Genomic DNA, 26,076 nt, shown 5'->3' with positions numbered 1-26,076 from the left:
GTTTAGAGGTAAGAGCTGTAGATAGAACAGGGGCTCAGTAAGGGCGTCAATCCAAGCAGACGGGCAAAAGTGGGTGCTCCCAGAAAGGTTATGTGAACAGGGCAGGGGAAGGATGTCACAGCACAATTTTCGGTGGGAATCGTGTGCAGGGGTTTTTAACTCTCTATATTAATCCACAGGATTCAAGAAAAATTCCTTGGAAAACACTCTGAGATAATGCACTTCCTGCCTGGCTTCCCATGGAAACAGCCACATTACCTAGCCAGGGACCCTCCCAGACCCTCACGTGCTGGGTGCCTTTGCAACTCAAATGCCATCTCTCTAGAAGCCTTCATGGCCACAGATCCCTCAATAGCAATGCCCGCTCATGCCCTAGACACAGTCGTTGTACCCCTAACCCAGTTCTAAGTAAGAACGATACCAACCACAGAATGAGCCTAGAAAACCTGAGTTTTAATTTTCCCCATGAGGACCACTTACTGCTTCTTCTGAAATGCCATACACCAAGGGCTACCACTGAATGTTTTGGAACCTTTACTAAATGCCTGCTCCAGCTCCCAGGTGACCAGGGTTGTTGTCTGAGGCTCACTATGGGACACTTGACTTGCTCCTGCCTGCCTCTGCCACCACACGTGAGGCTCCGGAGGGCAGCAGGTCTGTCTGTGACCTCTGGGTGTGGTACGGTGCCCAGCAGAGCTGGAGGCCAGTACATCCTGTTGGGGAGAGGACAAATGCCTCTCTGTCCTCTTGTCTGATGGGCTCTGGTCTTGGAGCCCTGGAGCTGAGTGTCCCAGGCAGAGGCCTGTAGAACACAGCAGGTTATGGCGTTGGTGGGGAAGGCAGGCCTCTGCTCATGCCAGGTGAAGCTGTGTGCTCCACGGCTCTGCGGTGGTCAGTGCAAAGTAAGATCTCCCAGCTCAAAGCACCTCCTCTGACAAAATTCTTTGAGGAAGGCTCTGTCTGTTCCGGGAGCAGGCTGAGCTCACAGAGGCCTGAAGCCATCACAGAGCCTGCCTTCTTAGCAAGAGCCCAACCAGAACTCAAGAGGGGTCCCTGCTCTTGGTCACAAGTGACAGCACAGAGCGTCACACGCCCCCGGCATGTTCTTCTCTCAGGGGAGGTTCTCCGGAGTCCACTGGGCAGAGAAGTGAGCAAAGTCAGGGCTCTGACATTGCACTCCAGGCAGCCTGTCACTCTGGGCTGCGGACTGAGGGAGAGACAGAGAAGAGGAGGAGGGAGGGGGGAGAGAGGTAAAGGGGACAGGTCTAGCTGCAGCTGCCTGGGGAGCCGCACCAGCCAGATGACAATTGGAATTAGCATCAGAACACCTTGATGAAAGGAAGGTAGAAAAGAGTTGAATCCGTGAATGAAAAATTGATTATTCACTGTCAGTCTGAACAATGGAACTAGACACAAATAGCAGCCATGCGCAGGACATGCCAATTTTGCTCGGAAATGGTGTGCACGGTACTCCAGTGGCCCTCCAGAGAGCCCAGCAGCACGGCCAAGTTCGGCAGATGTGGAGAGAAGGAGCAGATGTGGCGAGAGGGAGAAGAACAATGGCCTCTCCGAAGTAGGAAGGACGTGGGCTCTAAGCCGGAGATTTAGAGTTCTAGCTCTGTTACTTACAAACAAACATGCACACGTGAGGCAGGAGGGAGGGGGGACCAGGACAGACAGGAGACAGAAGATGGAAGGTGCAAGGAGAGGCCCAAGCCACCAGCTGCTGGTAAGCCTCTTGGAGCTCAGGTTACAACATGAGGAAGACAGTCAAGATCAAGGTTGCCCATGTCGGTAAAGCTATCAAGGGCAACTGTGGTTACTACTACTGGGTAGGGGCTCCAGAGGCCCGACCTTGCCCAGCGCCGGGAGGTGGGTGTGTGAGTGAAAACAAGGAAGGGGGACACCACAGAATGGAGCTTGTCAGTTGTAGTTGGCAACAGACCATCAAGGCTTACAGGACCATCCTCTCTGCTCTCTCTGCACTTTACAGTCACAGAGGCCTGGGATGGCCAGAAACCAGGCCCCTTGGCATCTCACTGGGCTCTGCTGGGACAGTTCTGCAGCCAAACACTATTCAGTCTGTCAGCCCCTGGGTCCCTCTCTGCAAGACTGACCTGTCCCTATGCGCACATGTCTGTGCCCTCTGGTGTTGTTGCAGAGGACAGGGCTGAGGCACGCTGGCTTCTGGGCCCTACCGCCACTTCCCTGTGAGCTAAAGGGGTCCCTGCAGCAGCCTTCCCTGATGGGCCCCCTCTCCCAGGTTCTGCCAGTCCTGGAGAGACTTCACTCCTTTGGAACTGAGTCACCACAGAGACACTGTGACTCAGGTGATGGAGGGTCCTGCACCTGTCACCCAGTGAGTGTCCTGGCAGCTCTCGGGGGGGAACTGTGTGTCAGGCTGTGTGCCATCTCCTTCCATTCAACAAAAACTCAGCAAGTAGGAAACGGCTCTCCCTACTTACTGAGGCCCAACAGGGAGGAGCTTGGCCACTCTGGAAGGAATCAGGATTCCAACGGGCAGGTAAGTGGGAATCATGGGGTGTGGGTGGCAATGTTCACAGGGGCCCCCCCTTACCTTGGTAAAGGTCAGACAGTCCTTGTCCTGGTCTCTGTCCTTCATCTCGAAATCATAAAGTGCTTTGCCCTGGGGCGGGGTCTGCGGCAAGGGCCGAACGCACTGGATGTAGCTGGCAGGCAGGAAGCCGTGAGCCCCATGCAGCTCCCCATGGTACCAGTGCTCATCCACTCTGCGCCGCAGAATGATGATGTCGCCCTTGCTGAACTTGAGGTCGCCAGGTTCTTTCCCCTCGTAACTGTAGAGTGCCTTCCCATAGGGAAGCTGGGAGAGAGTCTGAAAGCAAAACAGCATCACGTAACTCAACATGGCCTTCCTCCTGCCCCATTAGATCAGTCTGGGATGGGGGGCTCCTGTGCTGTGAGGGCATATACAGAATGTTCCAGAGTAGTAAGCACTTCAAAAGAACAGGCACCCAAAATGGGGATACTCGAGCCCATGGCCCTACTGAGACAAACCCATCCCCATAATGGCAGCCACCCCCCACCCCAAACAGAGCATGTGAGAGGGGGGCCAAGTGTGGTCCTGGACTGTCCACAGGAACCAACTCACTCTGCTGAAAAGGACTCTGGAATAGAAGCTAAATTATTGCCCTTTATAGATGAGGGAACGGAGGCATAGAAAAAAAGAAGGTAACTGGCCCAAGGCCTACCCCACCCATCTCCCCCTGCCACAAGGATAGCAGAATCCCTACCCAGGTAGATTGGCTCTGATATTTTCATCCACTACTCTGTGTTAAATTTTCCTCCATTCTGTGCTATTTCTAGCTGCCAAACTTCCAACAATTATTGTCCAAAAACATTTTCCTGACTTTACCTCCGAACCTTCACAGCTACTCAGACACATGTCAAGGGGGTTCTCAGGTCAAAGGGAAAGACCCACATGTACCATGGGACCTTCCCACTCACACCCTCACAACCAAGGGCATATACTCGTGATGTCCAGCGCAGAGGGACAGTCTGGCCATGGAAGGTGGAGGCCACCCCTAGGACATGGGTCCTCAATGCACTAGGAGTTCTAACAGGTGGTCCCTGGCTATCACAACACCTCCCCATACACACACCAATGACACCAATGACAAATAGCTTTTTGATGCACACAGCAGTTTAGTCCAGAAGTACAATTTCAAGACGATAAAATAGTGTCCTCTCAATGTCATGGGACATCCTTACCATCCTGTCAAAGATTGGCCAACCTTTCTTAAAGTGATCTGCCATCTTGGGTCTCAAATGGTGAGCAACTAGTTCTGAAACCAACACAGAGTTCGTGGCAATCTTCTGCTCTTCTGCAATAAGGAGTCTGTCGAACCACCCCGAGACTTGGCGTCACCATCCTCTTCCCAGCTCCTCAACTTAACTGGACCTGTCTCATAAAGACCAGTGGCTGCTTGGGTTTCTATTCCTCTTCCATATGGGTGGTCGATACCCAAGGAAACTCTGCCAGAGGCCAAGTCTCTGCCAGAGGGAAACCCACCACTGCCCCTGCGGCAATACCCAACAATTTCCTTGACAGAAGCTGCATTTTCTTACCAGGGCTGTTTGTGCCAAAGCTTTCTTTAGTATTTGAATCAATCAATAGAACCACAGAAGCCTGCAGCAGTAGTACATCGAAAAGCTCTTTGTAGGGGACTTAATAGCATGTTGGCAACTCAATCACTCTGCATTTCGGTTTGAGCAATGTCAAATGACAGCAGTTAAGAGAGAACCTGCTGGCAAATTGACAAACAGCTACCACTAACCAATTAAGTAGTAACACCAGAGGAGTCTTCGTAGCAGAACTCAATGAGGAAGAAAAAAAATCAGTTTGTTTCCCATAATACTCATCCTGGCTAGCTTTGTACCATGAGCACAATAGCCTATAACAGGCCCTGATTTCAGAGGGCTGAGGCAAAGGGCTGATTTGCAGCACAAGGACAGTGATCAGAAAAGAATGGAAGGGGTTGTCAGCTGTGAATCACCTGAAGAAGGACACACAAAGGCCAGCCAGCCCCTGGCTCAGGGGTTCTCAGGCAGGGACCGTTGTGTCCCCCAGGGACATTTTTGCTTGTCACAGCTGGGAGGTGGGATGCCACTGGCATCTAAAGGATAGAAGCCAGGGGTGCTGCTAATCTTCCCGCAATACACAGGGCAGCCCCCACAGCAAAGGACGGCCCCACCCAGAACATTAATAGGGCCAAGGCTGAGAAACCCTGCCCTAGCCTGGGAGGTTAAATTTACAAAAAGACTGCGTAGCTTTCTTGTTCTATTTGAACTTAGTCTATCACAACTTTAGAAGTTAAACGTAACACTGACTTCCATGATGGAAGTCTTTTCACTACTCAGCACATGGAAAAGCTGAGACACCCATCAAGATAAGAGGCGTTAGAGGGACTGTAAGGCGAGAACTCGCTGTCCAACTCGAAAATGGGCTTCAGCTCCACGCGCAGAAGATCCCGTTTCCTTTCACCGCAGACTAAGTGGGCAGCGCTCAAAAGCAATGTTTGAAGACCCACAGACACTTGAGGTTGCTGGTAGATTTGCTGCTCTTCGTAACAAAGGAGAGCAGGAAAGGCTGGATTGGCACTTATGCTCTGTGCACCCTTGCACGCAATTTGCACATTCACACCTCTCCCTTCTCCCCAAGGAGCCAGTAGCGGGGTCACTGGCATTCCCACTCTGGCCCACCTGCTCCCAGCTCTCCCAGCTCAGCTGACACAGATGCCACTCACCAGCATCCCTCCTGGGCACCCTGTGCAATCCTGGCCCCCACCTGCCCGGGATGCAGCAAAGGGCCTGGGTGTAGTGACAAGGAACTGAGGCCCTTACCAGCAGGAGAGCAGCTCTGGGGCTGGTGATCTGGAGTAATGTGTCCCCCACTTCTTGCGAGGCACGTACTGCTGATGTTTAGGGGACCTGGACTTTCCAAGGCTCTCCAGAATGGGCCTGGCCTGGTCAGCCCAACTCCTTCCATGACCCCAACTCTATCTGCCTCTATCTGTGCTTCCAATTTCCCTTCCAAGTGGTAGACTTGGCTTCAATCTGATCGTGTGTTCAACTTCTTGATCTGGATTATCTCACGACTGTCCTGAAAGCCTCCAACCCCTGCATGCCTCACCTGGGCCAGGGAACACTCACCCACCACCAAGCACATGCCCATGGTGACCCCTATGCCCACTCTCTCCCTCCACCTTAGCACTCACCCTCAAGTCCTCCTGCCCCTATGGGTCAGCAGGCGCTCAGAGAAATACTAGGCCTGCTCTGACCGCCCATGGCCAGGCCCTTCCTCTCTCCCTCCAACACTGCTGCAAACTTCCACCAGTGAGCCCTCAGGCCCCGTCAGCCCACTGTGAGGCTGGATGCCCCAACACAGAGCTGATCTACCCGCTGGGGCTCTGGAGCTTTCCATGGCTACTGACCACCCTTGGGGAGGGGCACCAAGCTCCTGAGCATGGAATCAGGACGTCCCCACATGGCCTCAGCCCAGCTTCCAGTTCCCGCTCCCAATGCTCTTCCCCACCGCCCGTGCCAGCCACAGGGGCAGCACCTCGTTCACAGAGAGCACGTGCTTCTGGAACCCCTGGGGCTTGCTTACTACCTTGGCCCATCTCACTTCCTCCCAAACCCGGCAGCAGCAGGCTGTGTTCTCCAAGTTCTGAGCCTATACCCCATTATACCCCTACAGCACTAGCATCTCTCAACCCAAGCCCTGGGACAGGAATGTCCAGAACATGGTAGCTGTCCTGCGCATGTTTGTTCATTCAGCTGGGCTCAGTTTACTCCTGAGACAGACCCTGGGTGGGGCTGGAGGTGGACAAAGTCACAAATGACAGATTGGACATGACACCCCTTGTCAACCAGCATGCCTCACAGAGATCCAGGACAAGGGTGCCAGTCCCACTGCACATGGAGGAGCAAAAGAGTAGCTGCAGCAGAAGCCAGACAGGAGTGCCCTGCAAACACGGTGGCCCGGCCGGGCCAACCATCCTGTGGCTCTGAGGTCAGATCACTGGGCGCAGGGCACACAGCACAGCCTTGCTGGCCCAGCCACAGTCTGGCGAGGCAGCCATCCTCCAGTCTGTGCCTGTGGGTGGGCAAGGACAGGGCAAGTGGAGAGAGAGAGCCATGAAGAAGGGAAGGGGGAGAGGGAGGGAGCCCAGCCCACCTGAGCATTCCCACCCCAGACTGCCAAGATCAGCACCTTAAGGAGCAAAACTGAGATGCAGAACATAATTCTGAGGGCAATAATGAAAGTCAGGAACAATGCCAAGAGGTGGCTTATTGGGGGTGTGGGGGTGGGCAGATGGGGTAGAGCTGTCAGAAACTGGTTCTCGCTGTTAGGAAATGCTCTGAAATGGGGGCTCTCAGACCTCCAAGGCACCTGTCATCTTCAAAGCCCTTTGTAAGATTAACTAATTAGTCCATGACAGGGCCTGACCCTCCCAGCCCCCAGAAACTGACTGGGTTTCCATGCTGCCATTACCTCTCGACCCGCAGACTGCTCTGTAGAACCCCTCAACCCCTTGTGTTCTCCTCTGGAGGAATCCTATTCAAACACAGCCACTGAGCCGCCATTCTATGGGCTCAAGACATTAAGGAAAAGAAATAAAAGGAAAGGGAAATACATCTGGGATGCCTACAGGATAATTTACACCAGCCACCCCTGCAAGGCATTAATAATAATTAAAACTTATAATGTCAATTTCATGGCTCATTACTCAGATGTAGCACACAAATCTTGCTGTGGGCTTAATGCCCTACCCCGTGGAGACATGGGTGCTCACGCACACACAACAGCAGCATCTCCATCTTTTATGGAGATCACCACAGCAGCGGGCTTTGACAAATGTGCCTCCATTACACCATGCCCGCTGACAGGCTCTAAGTCACAAGGGCTTCCCTGGGAGCAGGGCATGTGGGGGAGGGTGGCAGGGGCAAGGCCAGGTCTCACTCCTTCAGATCCCCCAGCAAGCTTGGGTGAACAGTGTGGACAAAGAACTCGCCCATGTTTTAGGCTCTAAGGACTCAACCTGTCTCCCTTACTCAGAGCTTCCCAGGCAGCCCTTTAGAGTGGCACAGCTTCTAACTGCATGTTACCAATGGAGGGCCCCCCTGGTCCATCAGCTCCATGAGGACAGATAACATGACTATTTTTTGTTTGGTGTTGCATCCCTGACACCTGGCCTGACGTAGATCCATGCTCACAATATCTCTTGAATGAATGAACATAGGGACCAGTCAAACCAACCCTCCAGGATTGCACCTGGGCTAAGAGCTTCCCCTGCACATTGTTTTTTCCAGAATGTGAGGTTCAGGGTCCACACAGTCCAAAAGCTTATTGCTAAGAGTTGCTGGGCCTGGATAAATGGGGACAATCCCAGTGATTACTTGAGGAGGAGGGCATGACAATCTGAGGAACCAGGTGGAGCAAACGCACAGCGTTGGACACACGTGGGTCTGCCTCCCACAGGATGGCAGAGCTGATGGTCACGGAATAAACACACTCTGGCACATTCCAGGGGGTGAGCAGGCTGCAGAAGGGAGACAGCCTAACCGCAAACATGCCAAGCCTGCAGGGCCTATGATACCCTGATACCCACCTGCTCTTGCTTCTTGCCAATGAGAATATTCCAGGTTTCAACTGGGGGTCAAGGTCACCCAGCTAAATACCTTCTTTCCCAGCCTTGCTTGCAGGTAGCCGTGGCCATGTGTCGTAACTCTAGTCATCTAGTGCATGTGACAGTAGCTTGTGCAATTCTGGACCCCCATTTATAATGACATTGGTAAGGAAATCCTAATTCCTGATTCTCCCTCTCATAGCCTGAATGGCGGGGGACAGGGGGAGGTGAGCCAGCTCCTGCCACTCCAAGATCCCCCTCTTCGCAAAGGCAGGAGGATCCTGCTCCTTGACTGACCATGTAGAACAGATCCCAGGACTGTGACGTGGGGAGAAGACACTTCACCTTACTCCAGCTTGGGGATGTTCTCACCAGAGTGCGGCCTGTATCCCAAGTAGGTCAGAGGCTCTGTGGTGTGACTTACCATCTCTCCAGCCTGTAAGTGGTTTTCACTGTGGAGGTTACCATTCGTATATTCCCTGCTAGGACGGTACTGTGAGCCCGAACCCTCTCAGGCTTAGAATTGCTTGAAAAGCCATGATGTCATGCGCTAAGTGAAGCAGTGAAACAGAACATCCCCTCCCTCTAGTTTACATGTCACATCTCTGATAGAGATGTCACTACATCATACATCAACTAGGACGTTCCCAGGTTTTAGTTCTACAGCTCTTCAAGTGCCTTCTTCCATTTTTCTCATTAAAAGCTTCCCATCAGGTGCTGGATTTTTGTTCCGTTCACTCCTCTGTTCTGAGGATTTTGTTTTCTTTCCAGTATTTGCATAGATGTGCTCCCAAGAATTTACGGAACAACATGATGTGCCAGACCCTGCAGTAGGCTATGGGGAGTAAGCCTATTCAGAGGCTTACCAACCAGGGCAACAAAAGAGAAATGCACATTTGGCCCCCAACACATGTGGGGTGAGGACAACACTAAGCTGGTACCCTGTGATGCAGGCGTAAGCCATCTATACCAAGAGTGGCCATTAGCCACTCTATTGAGCACAAGTTTTGTGTTTCAGCAAGATCTGTGAGGATTAGTAAGAAATTGTACGTTTTTCTTTTTTTCTTCCTTTTTCCTTTACTTCTCCTGGATCTTGCCAAAGGCCCTCTTCTCAAGTTTGCCTGCTGTTCTATGCACTTTGGCAGGCAATTCACTGATGTTAGTGGTAATTTGCTGGAAGGTGGGAGGGCTTAACTTCTCAGTCTGAGCTGTTAGGAGAGTGAGATTTAAGGAAACCCATGTTCTGCCTTAGAGACATCTGGTGACTTTGGGCTGGATGGAGTCATTTGTATGTAGAAGGTGTGAAGCCCCTTGGGTTCTCCAGATGAATGGTTCTATATAAGCAATACCACGCTTATGCCACAGAAGGAATGTGGTTTTTTGAACCTCCTCTCAAATTAGCTGATACAACTCTGTAATAAAATCATCATGGCATCAGAAATAAAACTTTTTCGAAGCAACACACTCCTCTTCAAAGAGTTTATGCTTTAAAAAACTCCAGTCACCCTTCCAAGGGTGTGAAGCCACTTTCTAAGCCACTTGCCTATGTGACCCTGGAAAGAGGAGAGACACCATGATCCAACGAAGTCCGGCAGAGAGAAGGAGGGATCCAAAATTAAGGTCTTCTGGAAGCTGAGTCTCAGAAAAAGTGGCTCCTAACAAGGACAAAGCTCAGTTAGGAGGGTTTTTTCCCCCTATTTGGGGAGCTTTAGCGCCAACATTAATGGAAATATTGAGAGTGACAATTATTCTGGAGAAAGTACACATGCACACGCATGTGTGCACACACACGGACATGCTCACAGGCCTGGCCTTGATTTAGCATTCACACAGATGAGGGTCGTAGACAGTCAGTTTGCTCCCACGCGATAGAGAGCCCTCACGTGTGATGATCAGATCTCTAGCATCCTCCTCCTTGTTGTCAGGGAACATGAAAGCTCATTCCCACTGGGGCCAGGAGCTCACTTTTTACTATCCACATGAAGAAGAACAAAGGGGACCCTCACAGTCACTGAAACAAAGTGGGCCTCTGCTGACGCCAGCACAAGACCACGGCTGAGGCCAGCTGGACTGACTCACGGGGTGACAGCTTCTTGTTCCCCGTCAGTGCAGGCTGGGGGAGGGGAGCATGTGTGCTTGTGTGTGCCCTCCCTCCCTCGGAGACCCATGCGGTTCTTCAATGCCAGAGCAGCTTCTCACTGAACACAAGTGCATTTCTGGGCACCAGCTCCATCAAACTCGCTGGTTTTACAGTTTCCACAGCAACACTACAATGGGTTCCATTCTGGTCAAACAACGGCTTCACTAAGTTCTGTTTCACCAGCAATCTCTCTATTTCTGGTTTATAAAGACAAAGATGCTCTGGGAGAAGCTTGTCTGAAATGCTTGCGTTGTCCAGCTCCAGATGATCTGTAGGCCACGGCAGGGATGAGGGGGAGCATTACACTTTACCACGTGTTTCAGCCCTCCTGACCTTGCCCTTCAGAGGGCCTTGGACACACAGTGACTGAGCAGTCACCACACGGGGCCCTGGCTTGCCTTTTCACTTTCCTTCTGAGAAGGGAAGGGAGCAGCTCAACAGTCAAGGTCAAGAATGAAAACCACAAAGTTCTATGAAAGGGAGAGCAAAGGAGCTGAAGATTGAGGCCCCTGACCAGAATTCTGTAACTGCCCTTTTCCAGGGCTGTGTGTGCCAGCAGGCAGAGCACACGACACAAGAAGATTCCCAGGAGCTGCCAAGGAGGCTGACCACCAATAAAGGGGTGTGGCTTCCCTTCCCCGAAATCAAGATAGATATGCCCAGAGTCCCCCTGAGCGGAGACAACTGCCTGTCCTCTCTCTTGGCTGGGAAAGGTGGAATCTGACTACACAGAAGGCTGGTGGCCAGCTGAACTGCAGAGTGAGGCCCCATGTGGGACGGGCTGGGCTTTTCCACACCCCCTTGGTTTCCAAATCGCTCCAGCCCGACACCCAGCATGACCCTCACGGGGAGAGTGGGTGCCCCACTCCCCTACCACCAAAGCTGCAGTGCCAGTCTGCTCTCCTTCATTTTCGTAACATTTCCACTCAAGAGCTTACCAAGGTTCAAAGGGTAACAGAATGAGGTTCTTAATCCCTGAGAAACACCCTGATGTACACATGCATACCGTGTCCTGTCTGACACCTCCAGCTCTCCAGAAACCTCCTCCCCTAACCACTCTCCATCCCTGCTGCCTGCGAGCAAGGCTCTCGCCTTGCCATCTGCCTCTGCGACCTCACTGTGCTCCGGAGATCCTGCCACTCTGGGAGCTGTGAAGGCCCCTTTGTGGTTCATTGCATGACCTACCCAAAGTGTGAAGGATGCCCTATGAGGTCTGGCTCATAAAATCAAAAGTAATTCTATTCTGACAATTATGAAAACATGAGATCATTAGAACTGCCTGGAGAAGTTTTAACCCTAGGCTTGGCAGTCATGTAACTTGGCACCAGTAAGTATTGTTAGGAGACAAAACACCTAGTTCACACCTATGCAGAAAGAGGCATGTTTGACTAGCACACACACATACACACAACTACGTCCATGCGTACACACACTCAAACTGTTCCTCAAACATAAACCGCAGACCACATACACAGGTCTACTGTTCTGAAGTTAGAGAGGAGAAAGAGAAGATGAACATCAAATATTAGCCTAGATCAGGAGCTGGCAAACCATGGCCCCAAACCATCCTGCCTGCAGTCTCTGTAAATCAAGCTTTATGGGGACGCAGCCACGCCCACCCATTTATGACAGCCAAGCTGAGGACTTGCAACAGTCTAGATGGGCAGATAGCATTTGCTATCTGGCCCTTCACTGAAAAAAGTCTACTGACTCCTGGAATGGAACGTCAGAGCCAGCAATGGCCCAAGGTCAGAGGCTTGCATAGGTCCCACTCGTTCCTGGCTTAGGGGCAGGGGGTGGGGTGGCTGCCGGGCCCCTCGGTGTAGGTGGAGTGTACCTTTGAGAACAGCACTGCTACTTCCACTGTCAAAGCAGCAGTCGGGGAACTGGAGCCAGCCCTGGAGCGGTGGTGGCCTTGCCATGTGCCTTTTGATAAATCACCTCCACACACAGGGCCTCCGTTTTCCCATACACAGGAGATAATCAAGCCTGTCCTTCCAAATTTTCTAGTAATGTCAAGAGAATAAAATTGATGGCACGTAACGAGCTTTCTGTCTCTTAATGAAGAAGGTGCTATAAAAATGATCACCGTAGACTGTTTGCTGAGGCAAACAAATGTTCCAGGCCCCTGGATGCCAGTGCTAGAGAAAGCATCAGTAATGACCCCTAAGTGTAGCCTGGAAGTAACATCAGAAGGAGGAGGCGAGCACAATGCCCCCTCCCCCCAGCACTGCACACATGGGCTCCAACAGGCGCCAGGAGAGAGAAAGATCAGCAAAGGTCTAGCATGTTGTCCTCAGGTGTGACGTCCTCTCCTTCCCCTCTCCCATGTCTCTGGGTACTGCTCCAGGGTCCAGGAGTGCTTCCCACCTTGCTTCCGAACGGATGTTCTTCATGCGGACTTCTGGCCGCACCTTCATCTTTAGCACTGGCCACTTTCCCCTCAGCTCTTGGACTGTGCCATGTGCTGCTTCCTGCCCTCACCCTGTGTGGCCTCTGTACTTCTCACAGCACCCTGTGGGTTGGTCTTAGGTCACGGACATTCTACAGTTGGAAACAGGCACGATGAAGTTCAGGAACTCACCCAAGTTCCCGGAGGTGATAGGAAACAGCAGGGGTTGGAATCCAAGTGGTCTGACTTCCAAGCCTGAGCACCAACCCATCACTTCCATCGCCTTCTAAAAATAACATGACCATTTATTTAGCTGCTACTTCATGCCACACACTCCAGACAACTCAATTATTGCTCACAGGAACCTTGTGGGAATTACCATTGCCATTTTATAATTGAGGAAAATTAAGAAAGGCAAGGAAGTTTCTCAGGGTCATGAGGCTCGTAAGAGGGGACCAACTTCCAGCTCATAACCCCAGCCCGCCTCCTCACACTCCCAAAGTGGGAGAAGAGCCCTTGGGGGGGTGGGGGGCTCTGATGATTACCTGGAAGGAAACATGGAAGGAAAAGGCAAGGTGTGAACTGGTTATCCATTGGGCCAGGAAGGGTCCAGATCTCTGTTGCATTTAACCGGCATCTGTCCGGCAGCTTACTCCTCCTATGATCCCTCCCAGGGGAAGGGCTCCCTGCCTGCAACCCCAGCCTCTCCATCACAGGCCCTCTTGGGGCCTGAATCCAGGGGTGTCCAGGCCAGTCTTATGTCTAACATCATAACCAAGGTTCCTAAGGGAAGCATGCTCACCAGTCTCCTTTATGGGGTCAAAAAGGCCTCACACTGTAATTCCAGGATCTCTAAACACCTCAGAATGTCAGGAGGTCAGGAAGGAAAGCAAAGGCTTCCCATCCTTCAACATCTGTTGTTTTTCAAAAAGGAAAATAGGAGCAGATGGTTCCTTCCAGACCCAACTTTAACTGAAACTAACCAGCAAATGACCTTTAAATTTTTTTCCAATATTTTATTGTTTTAATGTTACCCTCCACCTCAAAAAGAAAAAGTAATACAAGAGGGCAAGGGGGGGGGGAGAAGAATTGTAATTGTAAATATCCATGCAAAAATGTAAGTTTCCCTAGGAATCCAGCTTTCTTTAAGAGCAAAGAAAAGAGGCCTGGGTTAGAATCCTGGACCCTCTAGGGGTGGGGGTGGCTGCGCAGCAGTGTGTCTAAGAGCTTGACTTCACCGCATGTTGGATGCCCTGGGCCTCAGTGTTCTCATCTGCAAAATGGGAATCATAAAGTACTTCTCTCCCAGGGAGACTGCGAGCATAAGTGAGGTAACACCTGTCAGTGACTTGTACTGGTGCCCAGAACCTGGTGAGTACCATGGTTCTTCCCAATGATAATACCATCAGAACACAATACATCACCTGTGTGCCACAGACGTCCACAACGCACAACACAGAGACAGGTGCATTCTGTAAAAACAAAGACCTTGGCAAAATAAACTTGATCGTGTCCCTGTATTAGTCAGTTATAAGGCAAAAAGCTGTCCCATTGACAGGCTGGTGCCACATTCCCTGAGACCGCATGCATCACTCTGGCGGGGTTGAAGGGCAGCAAGGACCATTCCTGTTTTCCTTTTTGACCATCCCCCACGTGAGGAGCAGTTTGCCATTTGGGAGGCAGCATGCCACAGATCAGGTGGGCACGGCCCCTGGCCACAGGGGAGTCACAGGGCAGATGGGGGGCAGGGCCAGGAGGGATACAAATATTACCGAGCTCCCCAAGGTCTCTGAGCTTGGGGTCCCAGGCAGGGTGGGCCTGGTCTTCCCACGAATAGAAGGGGGTCACAGGACTACGGAGGGCACTCTCACCTACAGACAGGCCCTGAGGTTCTTAGAAATCTTATCATGCTGGGTCGGTCTCAGAAAAAACATCCTATTAGCCCTTTTTCTAGATCTTCTCTGTTTTGTATAAACTGCTTTAGGTACTTTAGATATATGGTGGAAAAGCATGAAAACTTTTAGTCCTGAATTAACATTTTGAATACTAAATAAGTTTTGCTATTAAGTTTTTTTTTTTAAAAATCAAGCATGAATCAAAGGATAGCTAATGGTTTTGGCTTAATTCACACATATGTTGAATTTGTCGGCTTTCCACGGATCCTGCAGTCTGCCACGTACATAGGATGGAGGTCTGGGTGTGCGAGGCTCAGACCACTGTTTGGCGTGGGACGGGGGACACGGGGGCAGAATTCTTCCCCGCAGCCGTGCAGGCTGAGGCTCAGTGAATGTGGCTGGAGCCAGCCAGGATCCCATGGTGCTTCATTTCCATGTTGATTTACAGAAATCATCAACGCCAGATATTTATTTACAAAATGCTGGGCTAACTTTGTAATGGGAATTGCAGCAAAATTGGACATCACAGTCACTTTTATAGACTTCAGGTGAACTTCATAAATCAATGATGAATGCAAATAGTCTCACTAAGGAGAAACAAACGGTCTCCAGTCACTGCCACGGCGCGTGTGTGAGCACAGTGGACCGCTGCGTCCTCCCCTCACTCAGGTCATGCGACAGCAGCTTACAAGCTGCAAGGGAGGTGACAGCGAGCCCGTGTCCGTTAGCCATGGACTTGAGACATTTCCTGGAGACAGCTTCGTTCTGAAATGTATTTCATAGGCCAGAGAATCACCCCAATTACTACCTATTTTAGCTATGAGAAATTCCTTCTTGAAGGCTTCAGGCTTTAGTATGACTTTGTAAGTCCATTTTAAGTGCAAAGGGGATCTCCAGTTGTCCTTTTACCCACCTAGAAAAACAAGACCCCCTCTCCAGTATGGAACTTCTTCCCCCCACGTAAAGGCGGGGGGGGTGTCTTTCTTCCCTTGGCTGGCTTCTGGAGCAAGTAGTGATTTTTGACCTGCCTAAAATATTCAAAACTTTTGAGTTTACTAAAATATTAAAGAGCTCACTTGGTCTGTCTGAATTCTTAAAAATCAGGAAGAGGAACACCATGTATGCTAAATGTGCTCTGATGGGCAGCGAACCAAACAGTATACATTATAAAGCCCTGCCCCCATGGAGTTAATGTTCCAGCAAATGGATAAGCAGGGAAACCCCAAATAAGCAAAACTGAGAAGTGAGAAAGTAGTTAGTGCTAAGGGGCAAACAAACCAGGGAAAAGGACAAGAAATGCTGGGAGGGTGCGGGTTGGAATCTTAGAGAGGTGTCGCCAAGAAGGTAATCTGGGCAGCCCCGAGTTGGGTGACCGTGGCTCGTGGCTCGGGAGAGTAGGAGGGAGCCGGGGGAGGCCATGCAATTCCAGGAGTTCTACAGGGCTCTGAATGAGATGGGTGCAGTCAGGGGCTCTGCATTTGCAAACTGAGGCACAGGAAGAGGATAAAGAAGGACACAGAAAGTTCCTCCTTTGGGGGAACACTTTAGGAAGAGGTGAGCTGCTTGCCTGAGGCAGGTGAGAAGCTGCACTGCTGAGTCCCTACAGCTCTGCCTGCAAGACGGTCAAGTCCAGCATTCTGGCTCAGGCTCAGGCTCAGGACAGAGGCAGCACTCTCCCTGCCAGGATGCGGTAGAATGTCCTGACGCACCTGCACTGAGCACACACCTGCTCTCCTGAAGCAAGCAGTGGTACAACAAGGAGTAGCCTGTGCAGAAACAAAACCATAATGCGAATGCCAAACCAGTATGTGAGCTATCAATGCCATGATATAAACCGTGTTCTCTGAGCCCCGAATTGGGAAACATGGTCCGAGAGGGCATAAAGATAAGTAAACACAGAACTTCCAAAGAAAATCCAGCCTAAAACCCAGGGAGGATATCAGGGACCCAGAAACTTCTCAATTAAAATGCTGGGTCCTCCAAACCTGCCATCAGTCAGTCAGCCTGCCTTCCGGGCACTCTGCCTAGGAAGCAATACCTAGAAACTGGTGGCACAGAACATTCTGCCTGAGACAGCAAAGAGAAACAGGTAGGAAGACAGAGATGGAGCAGGGCCTGGCAACCATCATGTGCTGCTCCAACGAGCCGAAGGGAAATAATTTGTCACTTATTCTCTCCTCTGTATTTCCTCTCCTCCCACTTTCCAGCTCATTAAGAAGCTTGCCTTCTTGTTGCCACATCATCTCCCTGCTGGATTTCCTGCCCCTCTCACTGGGATCATACGGCCCATAGGGATGGAGGCTGCCTCACGGGCCCTTGTCATTGTGGCGGGGGCGGGGGGGGGACCAAGAGGGTCCTAAGCTCACTCTCTATACCAAACCCTACCCTTCCAAGTCTTTACCTCTGTTTTCTGGGAGAAGTCAGGGGAGGGACGTACCAAACAGAGAAGTGGTCCTTAAATGACCAGCGCATAAATGAAGAGTTGGCTCAGATTCGAATGAGTGGTTGGACTTTTTAAAAATCTTGGGGGCGCCTGGGTGGCTCAGTGGATTAAGCCTCTGCCTTCGGTTCAGGTCATGATCTCAGGGTCCTGAGATCGAGCCCCGCATCGGGCTCTCTGCTCAGCAGGAAGCCTGCTTCCTCTTCTCTCTCTGCTTGCCTCTCTGCCTACTTGTGATATCTCTCTGTCAAATAAATAAATTAAAAAAAAACTCTTAAAAAAAAAGAAGTTATTCTAAGATGTTATAATTATTCATTTATTTTACATAACACTATTAGGTGAGCATTACTATCATCTCCATTATATAGATGAGGAAACTGAGTCACAGAAAAGTATGAGACTTGTTCAAGGTCACATATCCAGGCCTTATCTTCTATGCCAGGGATCAGCAAACTTTTTCTGTAAAGAGCCACATACTAGATATTTTAGGTTTGCAGGCCACAGGGCCTCCTGACAAACCTACTCCATTCTGTCATTATAGCATGAAAGCATGGAAGCAGCCATAGAGTCCATGTATCTCAATGAATGGGTGTGGCTGTATTCCAATAAAAATTTATTTATAAAAACAGGCAGTGGGGTGGATCTGGCCTTCAGGCTGGAGTTTGCTGCTCAAAGTATGTTGTCTCACTTTGTGTCCTGTAAAATGTGATCAGCCTCAAACGGTCCTCAAGGAGAATCAGGCTCAATCTGTTACTTTGTGTTTTTGAAAGCAAGAAACCAATGGATTGACTTTCTTAAAATCTGATGCCCAAACTGAGGGATCAAATTGGTCACGCATAGTTTCTTATGCAATTTAGTGATATAATATAACATGTCAAACAAGGAGAAGCCACAGAATTTTAAAAGTAAAATTAATCACCCTAACTTGAATTTTCTTTTTTTTAAAGATTTTATTTATTTATTTGACAGAGAGAGATCACAAATAGGCAGAGAGGCAGGCAGAGAGAGAAGGAGGAGGAAGCAGGCTCCCCGCCGAGCAGAGAGCCCGACGCGGGACTCAATCCCAGGACCCCGAGATCATGACCTGAGCTGAAGGCAGCGGCCCAACCCACTGAGCCACCCAGGCGCCCCCTAACTTGAATTTTCAACTGCAGGCGCGGATCGTTTTCCTCTAGAGTGCGAGCCTGACACTGGCTGCCAGTGAGACTATGCCCAAAGCAATGTTAAACCCAGGAGATGCGTTCAGGGCTCAGAACTGAGGTCTGTTCTGGAAAATGCTGCAGGGCCAATGCCTGGACTCTGTGGTCTTTCCCCAGTTCCTGGCAGGGCCACACACCCAGGGAATCAGACTGGAGGGGACTGCGTGCAGCTTGAGTCAGGCCAGGCTCCTGGCACATTCTTCCCCAGGGCCCCAGGCGGGGGTGCAGCCTGACCCCACCTGCTGCTGGGGATAAAAGACCACAGGCTGCACTTGTCTTCTGTAAGCTGTGACGGCAGGGGCTGCCAAGGTTTTGCTTTCACACTTTATTTCCACCCCATTGGAATAGCTCAAAGGAACCCATCAGTTTCGGATCCTTTATTCTGCATGGCAAGAAATACTTCAGTACATTTGTAAGGACACAATTAGCATACCGTGTGAATTCCAGAGCATGGTCCTGAGTCCGATCCATGCATAGGAGCGCCAGAACGGCTGCACCCTGACCTCCTGGAACGGTAAGAACTGCGCAGTGGAGTGAGGTCAATGCTCCCACATCCCACCTGCCAGATGCGCGCACATCCCGCCCCCCGCGGGCAGCCCCGGCCTCCTCGGCAGCACAAGGAGACAAGGCATGGCACCCCGACAGAACTAACGGCAGGAGAGTCTGTCTGGGAGGGGCGGAGTGGAGGGGGCCTTGGCGCCCAGTATGCGGCGGGCCAGGGAAGGCCCTGTCCCTCCGACCCACACAGGGTCTTGGAGACAGGCACCGGTCAGAAGCAGTGTCACAGAAGTTCATGCCCCTCTGGCCTCACTCAGGCTGCCAGGCTGCCCAGAAGACCCGAATTCAGGGAACCAGCCCTGGGTGTCATCCCACTGTCATAACCTGCTACAAAGATGGGACCAGGAGCACAGGTGGTCGCAGGAGAGAGCTGAGGCAGCTGATGGAAGACGGAAGATGATGGGGCAGAGGTCAGCAAGGCCCCACCTGGTCAGACCCCAGGCGGCCTGAGGGAGGGCCCAAGGCCGCAGCGGCTTCCCTCCTGCTGCTTACAGTCAGCCTGGGCGGATGTACACGCAAAGGCACTAGACAGACTGGCAATAATCGTGCAGTCTGCTCATCATAGATGAAGTGAAAAGGCAGAGTCCTGGTGGCTACAGTCTTGGTGCTGGACCCGTGTCTGTGATTCCGTGTGGGTGGCACACGGAGAAAGACCCGCAAGCAGTTCTGGCCCAGTTCTCAGGACAGGCCAGTCTCCCAGGGCCAGCGCTCCGCCAGGCCCACTGGAGGCCATGAGGAGCTGCGGCCCCTCCCAAAGGGGCCTTCACCAAAGACCTAAGAACTCTCATGACCGTAATTCATTCATTCATGGCCACCTAACACGGGTCACAGTTCTAGGAACTGCTAATATGTTAGAAACAAAATAGACAAAATTCATCTATGCCCCCTGTGAGAGCACATATTTTAGAAGGGGAGAGAGATATATGTAATCATTACACATACGTAGCTCACTGAAGCCAGGATGTACTGGGGAGGAAATACACCAGGAAGAGGACAGGAAGTGTCAGTGGGGCTGGAGATGGTTTGTAATTTTAAATTCAGTCCAGTTCTGGGGCAAGTGTCCCTGGCAGCGAGGACACGGGCAATGCCTGGGTGAGGTGCCAGGCTTCACATATTCCTCTGTTCACACTTAGATCAGTGTCTTTATAATGGCAAAAAGAAGAGTGAAAAGCAGCGGGGAGGGGAGGAAGCAGGGAACAAGGTTGGGGAGCTGCTAACTGATGACATTTGAGGGACTTCTTTGACGGCCAGTTCTGGGATCGTGCTCGGGCGCACAGCCCTGCAGGGCAGGGGGAGGCTCTGCGTACAGCAGCAAGGGCTGTCAGCTTGTGAGCCCAAGCACCTGCACTGCTGAGGCTCAAGAAATCCAGGCACAGAGCATGCAGAGAGGCAGAAAGTGTCCTCCGGTCATCTGGGACAGGGCATCTTCCTGTGCTCAAGAGAAAAGCTGACAAGTCCTTTTCAGATTTTGGTCCAAAGTCAACAACAGATGCTACAAGGATTCCGAATGGCTGGCTCTTCACATGAGGCTCAGAAGCAGCCAATTTGTGACACAGCCTCCACTTGGCGCATAGTCACTGGGCGCTCCCTTTATGACACGCTGCGCAGGTGCCTGTACCCCAGGGAGGAGTGACCGGAGACCCTTGCCAGGGAGGCGCAGTCCCTTCACATGCAGCGTATTTGTTGGTGGTAACCAGATTGAGAACACATACACACACACCCACACCACCCAATATACACGTACACCACCCGATACACACACACACCCGCACACACACACACACACACACACCACCCCTACACACCTGCACACACACACCACGCCTACACACACATCACCCCATACCCACGCACATGCCACGCCTACACACACACACCACCCCTACACACACACGCGCACACACACCATGATACACATACACATTACCCCTACACACATGCACACATAAACATATCACCCCATACACACACATGCCACACTATACACACACATCCACACACATATACCACACCATAAACACACACACACACCACACCTACACACACGCACACACATACCACTTGATACACACACACCACCTCCTATACACACCTCCTATACACACACACACCACCCATACACATATGCACACATACCACCCCATACACACACACATCACCCTGTATAGATATGTACACACACCACCCCATACACACACGCACACAGTACCCCATACACACACACATGCACAAACACAACCTGATACACAGACACCACCCCTACACACATGCACACATACACATACACCCATACACACACACCACACTATACACACACATCCACACACATATACCACCACATACACACACACATACATCCACACACATATACCACCCCATACACACACAAACACATACCACACCATCCCATACATACACACACCACACCATACACACATGCACACACATACACACACACCACCCCATATGCATACACACATAACCACACCATCACATATACACACACATACCAGCATCACACCCACACACATACACCATACACAAACACACACAACACACACACATCATACACAAACCAACCCACACACATATATCACGCCATACACAAACACACCCCATACATATATACACATAGACACACACATAGCACACCACCCCACATATACCCACATATACTCACACACATACCACACCATACACACATATCACACACACACTACACACACATACCACATCATACATATACCACATCATACACGCACAGTATGCTATATACACACACCCCACATACACAGCCCACACCACACACCCTACACCAAACACATAAGTACACACACACATACCACAACACCCCATACACACACACACACACACACCCCAGACCCACACACATACCATACCATAGGTATACACGCCACATCACACACATCTATACCACCACACCCACACACATGCTGCACCATACACACAAGCACACACACAGAGTCCTTAAGGGGGCTGGGGAGAGATAGTGCCCATTTGCCTATCTTTGTACACATTTGAGGTATCTAGCTTTATCCCTCCATCCATCCATCATCCATCCACCCATTTACTGACTACCTTCTCTGTGCCAGGTACTATGTGAGAACCTGGAGATATAACAGTTTAAGGGCTGACACACTCCCCATTTACAAAATTTGTGAGGAAGACCAAATGTTTATTTAGATTAATAATATACAGAACATATATGACTTTAAAAAATCTATAAGATAAAAGCCTTGGATACTTCTTTTTAAAAATTTATTATTATTATTATTATTATTATTATTATTATTATTTTGAAAGAGAGCATGAGCAGGGGGAGGGGCTTAGGGAAAGGGAAAGAGAGAATCTCAAGTAGGCTCCACATTCAGCTCAGAGTCCTAAGCAGGGCTCAATGTCACGACCTTGAGACCATGACCTGTAGACCATGCTCTGGGCAGAAATCAAGAGTCAGACATTTAACCGACCGAGCCACCCAGGTGCCCCAAGCCTTGGATACTTCTGAGACCTGCCATGATGAGAAGCAAAAAAGAAAGGTGAGAGACAGAGATGGGAACAAGAAGTTTACCATTTTTCTTTAATTTTCCAACAACATTTGAAATGCAAACCAAAACTAAGGAACAGACAACATTCTCCTTTCTGTGGGCCACTAAGTTAGACAGACTTACCACATATATTCTAATCTGACAGAAACTGGGCAGAGGGTGTTCTTTTCAGTACTTTCCCTCAGAGTACCTCCTCGTCCCCCGCCTCCCCGAATAGGAGAAGATGCAACGTTTTGATTTTTTTAACCATTCATTATATATAAATGAAATTACATATTTCCTAAAAGCTAGGAATGCTGTGTTCCCATGGCATCATTTTCTCAATGCCCAGCTCAATGACTGGAAATCCAAGAACCCACTGGAAAACGTAGTTTCTTTGGACCCAAAGTTTAAAAAGACTCTTGAGAGACTTTTGGAAACCATTCACTTTCGTATGAATTTCTTCTTTGGTCACATTCCAGACATCGCAATACTGCCTAAAGATGGGAGAACAGGTGGGTTGAAGGTGGTGGCTGGGCCCATCTATGGTAAGAAAAAGCATCTATTGCCTAGTTTGTGTCAGGCTCCCACAATTTATTTTACCTTTCTCTTTTCTTTTATCTCAGCTTGAAATCAGGCCAGGCACGGCCCTCATGCAGCCCTTGGAGAGGCACACATCCCCCCGCTGAAGCTTCCTGTGCTGGGCTTAGCTGGCTAGCTCTGGACTTGGCTGAATGCACCATCCATCTCAGAAATGTGCCTGAGGAAGGCTGGACTGCGGGAGGTGGAGAAAGATGCTGGTTCTAACCATGACCTCTGGAACCATTTGGTTTACCATTTCTTACCATTTGGTAAGAATCGAGTGATTTTTATCCATTATGAGAGTCTTAGTGAAGATACCCTCCTCTGGGCCCAGAAGTGCTCCTCACAGGGACCTGTTCACAAGGCAGAAGCCCTTGTGACATGATTTCCTCTTTCCTCAGAAATCTCCAGGATGGTTTTCAGATGGAAAGATTTAGAGGCAATCCACCAAGTGACCAGGCCTAGAAGTTAGGGACACAGAGGGGACTGAGCAGGATGGAATGCCAAAGAGCTGCGGGCAGGCAGCCACCTGAAAGAAGCTGTGATAACAGTGACAGGAACCCACTGTGAGAGGAGAGGAAGGTGAAGGAAAAGAGGACAATCTTCTGACCCCAAGAAATGTGGTCGCCATAGTGCCTCTGTGGACACGTGACCAAACCAGGGAGACAACAGAAGCCAGCCAGGACGTGGGAGGAAGGGGGCACAGGCTTGTCATGACAGACCATTAACATCCTGGGGCAGGCTCAGCTCAGGATCCCTGGGCTCGAAGGGGGTGGAGACAGGAACCGGGGCCTCACATGTTTGACATTTCCACTTTTCCAACTCTGGATGGCATTTAATGCTCATGTCAGCGACTGTCACCTCCCTGCCACCAGAGTGACCAAGCGTCTCTCTGGTTCACACACACACACACACACACACACACACAGACTGGGAGATGAGGAGATACATGCTGTTAGATCACAGGACCCTGGAGAATAGTTACATTACCAAAAGCTATTTCTGGACTTCCATTTCTTTTCTTTCTTTCTTTCTTTCTTTCTTTCTTTCTTCCTTTTTTACATTCAGTGAGTCACTGTATAGTATATCATTAGTCTTTGATGTAGTGTTCAATAATTCATTAGTTGCAGGACTTCCACTTCTATCTGTACTGCCGTTGAGGCATCCGGAACAATCCTCCTAACTGAAATAACTAAAATGCTAAATTACAAAGACCGTCTCTGAAATGCATTGCTAAAACTGGAGGTTCACAGCACCTCTTAAAAAAAAAGTAAAGAAACAAATCTAATGAAACCAGTTTATGGGAAACAGAGGGGATACAGAAACATGATGAAAAACAACACAAGGATGTAACCAGCAAAGTCAAGAATGTGGAAGTTCCACAGGACAAACGACTAGGTTTCTTTAACACGTGGCGTGAAGAGGCAGTGGGAACTGTCATGGGAAAAGGAACGGAAGAGACATAATCCAGTGCCATGTGTGGAGCTCATTTCAGCAAACAAAGAAGCCATGAAAAGACATTTTAGAGACTATCTGGGAAATCTGCATGGGACAATATTTAGAGAATTATTGTTAATTTTGAAAGGTGACGGTGTTATTATGGTTATGTGTTTTTTTTTAAGACTTCATCTATTGGAGATACATACCGATGTATTTACAGGTGAGTGATACAATGCTTGAAATTAGCTTTAAAAGATAACACACACGCACACAAAGTGGAGGGAGATAGCAAACAAGATGAGCATATGCTGATAGCTGCTGGTGCTGGCTACATGGGGCCATTCCACTAGACCAGCCATTATCGTGTATGTTTGAAAGTATCTACAAGAACAAGAAAAAGAAACACACGGCTGAGCCGACACACAGAGAAGGATTATGCAAAAGTCAAAGGTGAACACGGGAACCCCGGGAAGAGAGCACCAAAGCTGTTTTACTGTGAGGTTTCTGCTGAACCATTTTGATGCCAGCAAGCAGGGAGGCTGTGAAGTCTCAGGCCCATTCACAGTGGGGTGTCTCCTCAGAGCTACCTAAGAAAGTTTGGCTAATGGGCTACCCCCTTTGTGGAAGCAAGAATGAGAAACGTGCCAGCTGCACTGACAAGCCTATCTCCTAAACACACGATTTGCCAGCTGACTCCAGTGTATAAAAAAACCAGAACACGTCATGTCTAATTTGGGTATTCCAAGCATATAAGAAGGTTTAAAATTAGAAAAATTACTCAGTTGTCACACTGAAGATTGAAAGAGAAAATCTATACCATCTCAGAAGTTAAAAAAAAAATCATTTGACAAAATTCAAATTTGACTTTTCATTTAAAAATAACCTCTGAATTAAACTGAAAAGGAGAAAAATATACTTCCCCTGATAAAGAACAGCAACAAAAGCCCCACACCAAATAGCATCCTGAGTGGGGAAATTTTGAACACAGTACCTTGAAGATCAAGAACAAGGCAAGGATGATTTTTATATCACTTATTCAACACTGCACTGGGGATGCTGTCAGACAAAGAAAGAAAGAAAAGTGGAGAGACTGGAAAGGAAGAAACAAAACTGCAGTCATTTGTAGATGATGATATAATCACTATGTAAAACCCAAAACTCCTACCCAGAAATTATTAGAACGAAGAATTTGGCTTGGGTTATGGACATTGGGGAGGGTATGTGCTATGGTGAGTGCTGTGAAATGTATAAGCCTGATGATTCACAGACCTGTACCCCTGGGGCAAATAATACATTATAGTAAATAAAAATAATTTTAAAAATAAATGAATAAATAAAAATATATTTAAAAATTAAAAATAAAAAAATTAAGGATTAAAAAAATTTGGGAAAGTTAGTGGATACAGCCACCAATATACAAAAGTCAACTGTCTTTCCATATACAATCAACAAGCAGTTAAAGCATAGAATTTTAAAAAATACTTAATATTCTTCTTGCTATTATAAATAGTACCAGGAATAAATTTAACAAAAAACATGCATTCCCTTCATGGAGAATATTATGAAAGTTTATTGAAAGATATCAAAGATGAACTAAATAAACTGAAAGTAATACTATGTTTTTGAGTAGAAAGTCTCAGAAAAGTTGTAATTTTCTCTCAAATTGATATATAGTTCAAATGCGTTCCTACTGTAAATCTCAACAATTTTTAAG

General features: G+C 49.4%; 1 protein-coding gene across 2 annotated transcripts in view; it reads right to left on the bottom strand.

The window, feature by feature from the left end:
• The window catches only part of SH3RF3 (SH3 domain containing ring finger 3), a 388,055-nt gene that overhangs the window by 160,360 nt on the left and 201,619 nt on the right, over window positions 1–26,076 (bottom strand). For both annotated transcript variants that reach the window (XM_044263806.1, XM_044263807.1), the window contains exon 2: window positions 2,579–2,854. In XM_044263806.1, coding sequence (XP_044119741.1) covers window positions 2,579–2,854 — 276 coding nt within the window. The remainder of the gene's footprint in view (window positions 1–2,578; window positions 2,855–26,076) is intronic.

This window comes from Neovison vison, chromosome 8 (genome assembly GCF_020171115.1).
Source record: "Neovison vison isolate M4711 chromosome 8, ASM_NN_V1, whole genome shotgun sequence".
Taxonomy (NCBI): Eukaryota; Metazoa; Chordata; class Mammalia; order Carnivora; family Mustelidae; genus Neogale; species Neogale vison.
Note: the sequence above shows the minus strand (reverse complement) of the source record. Positions and strands in the feature narration are given on the sequence as shown.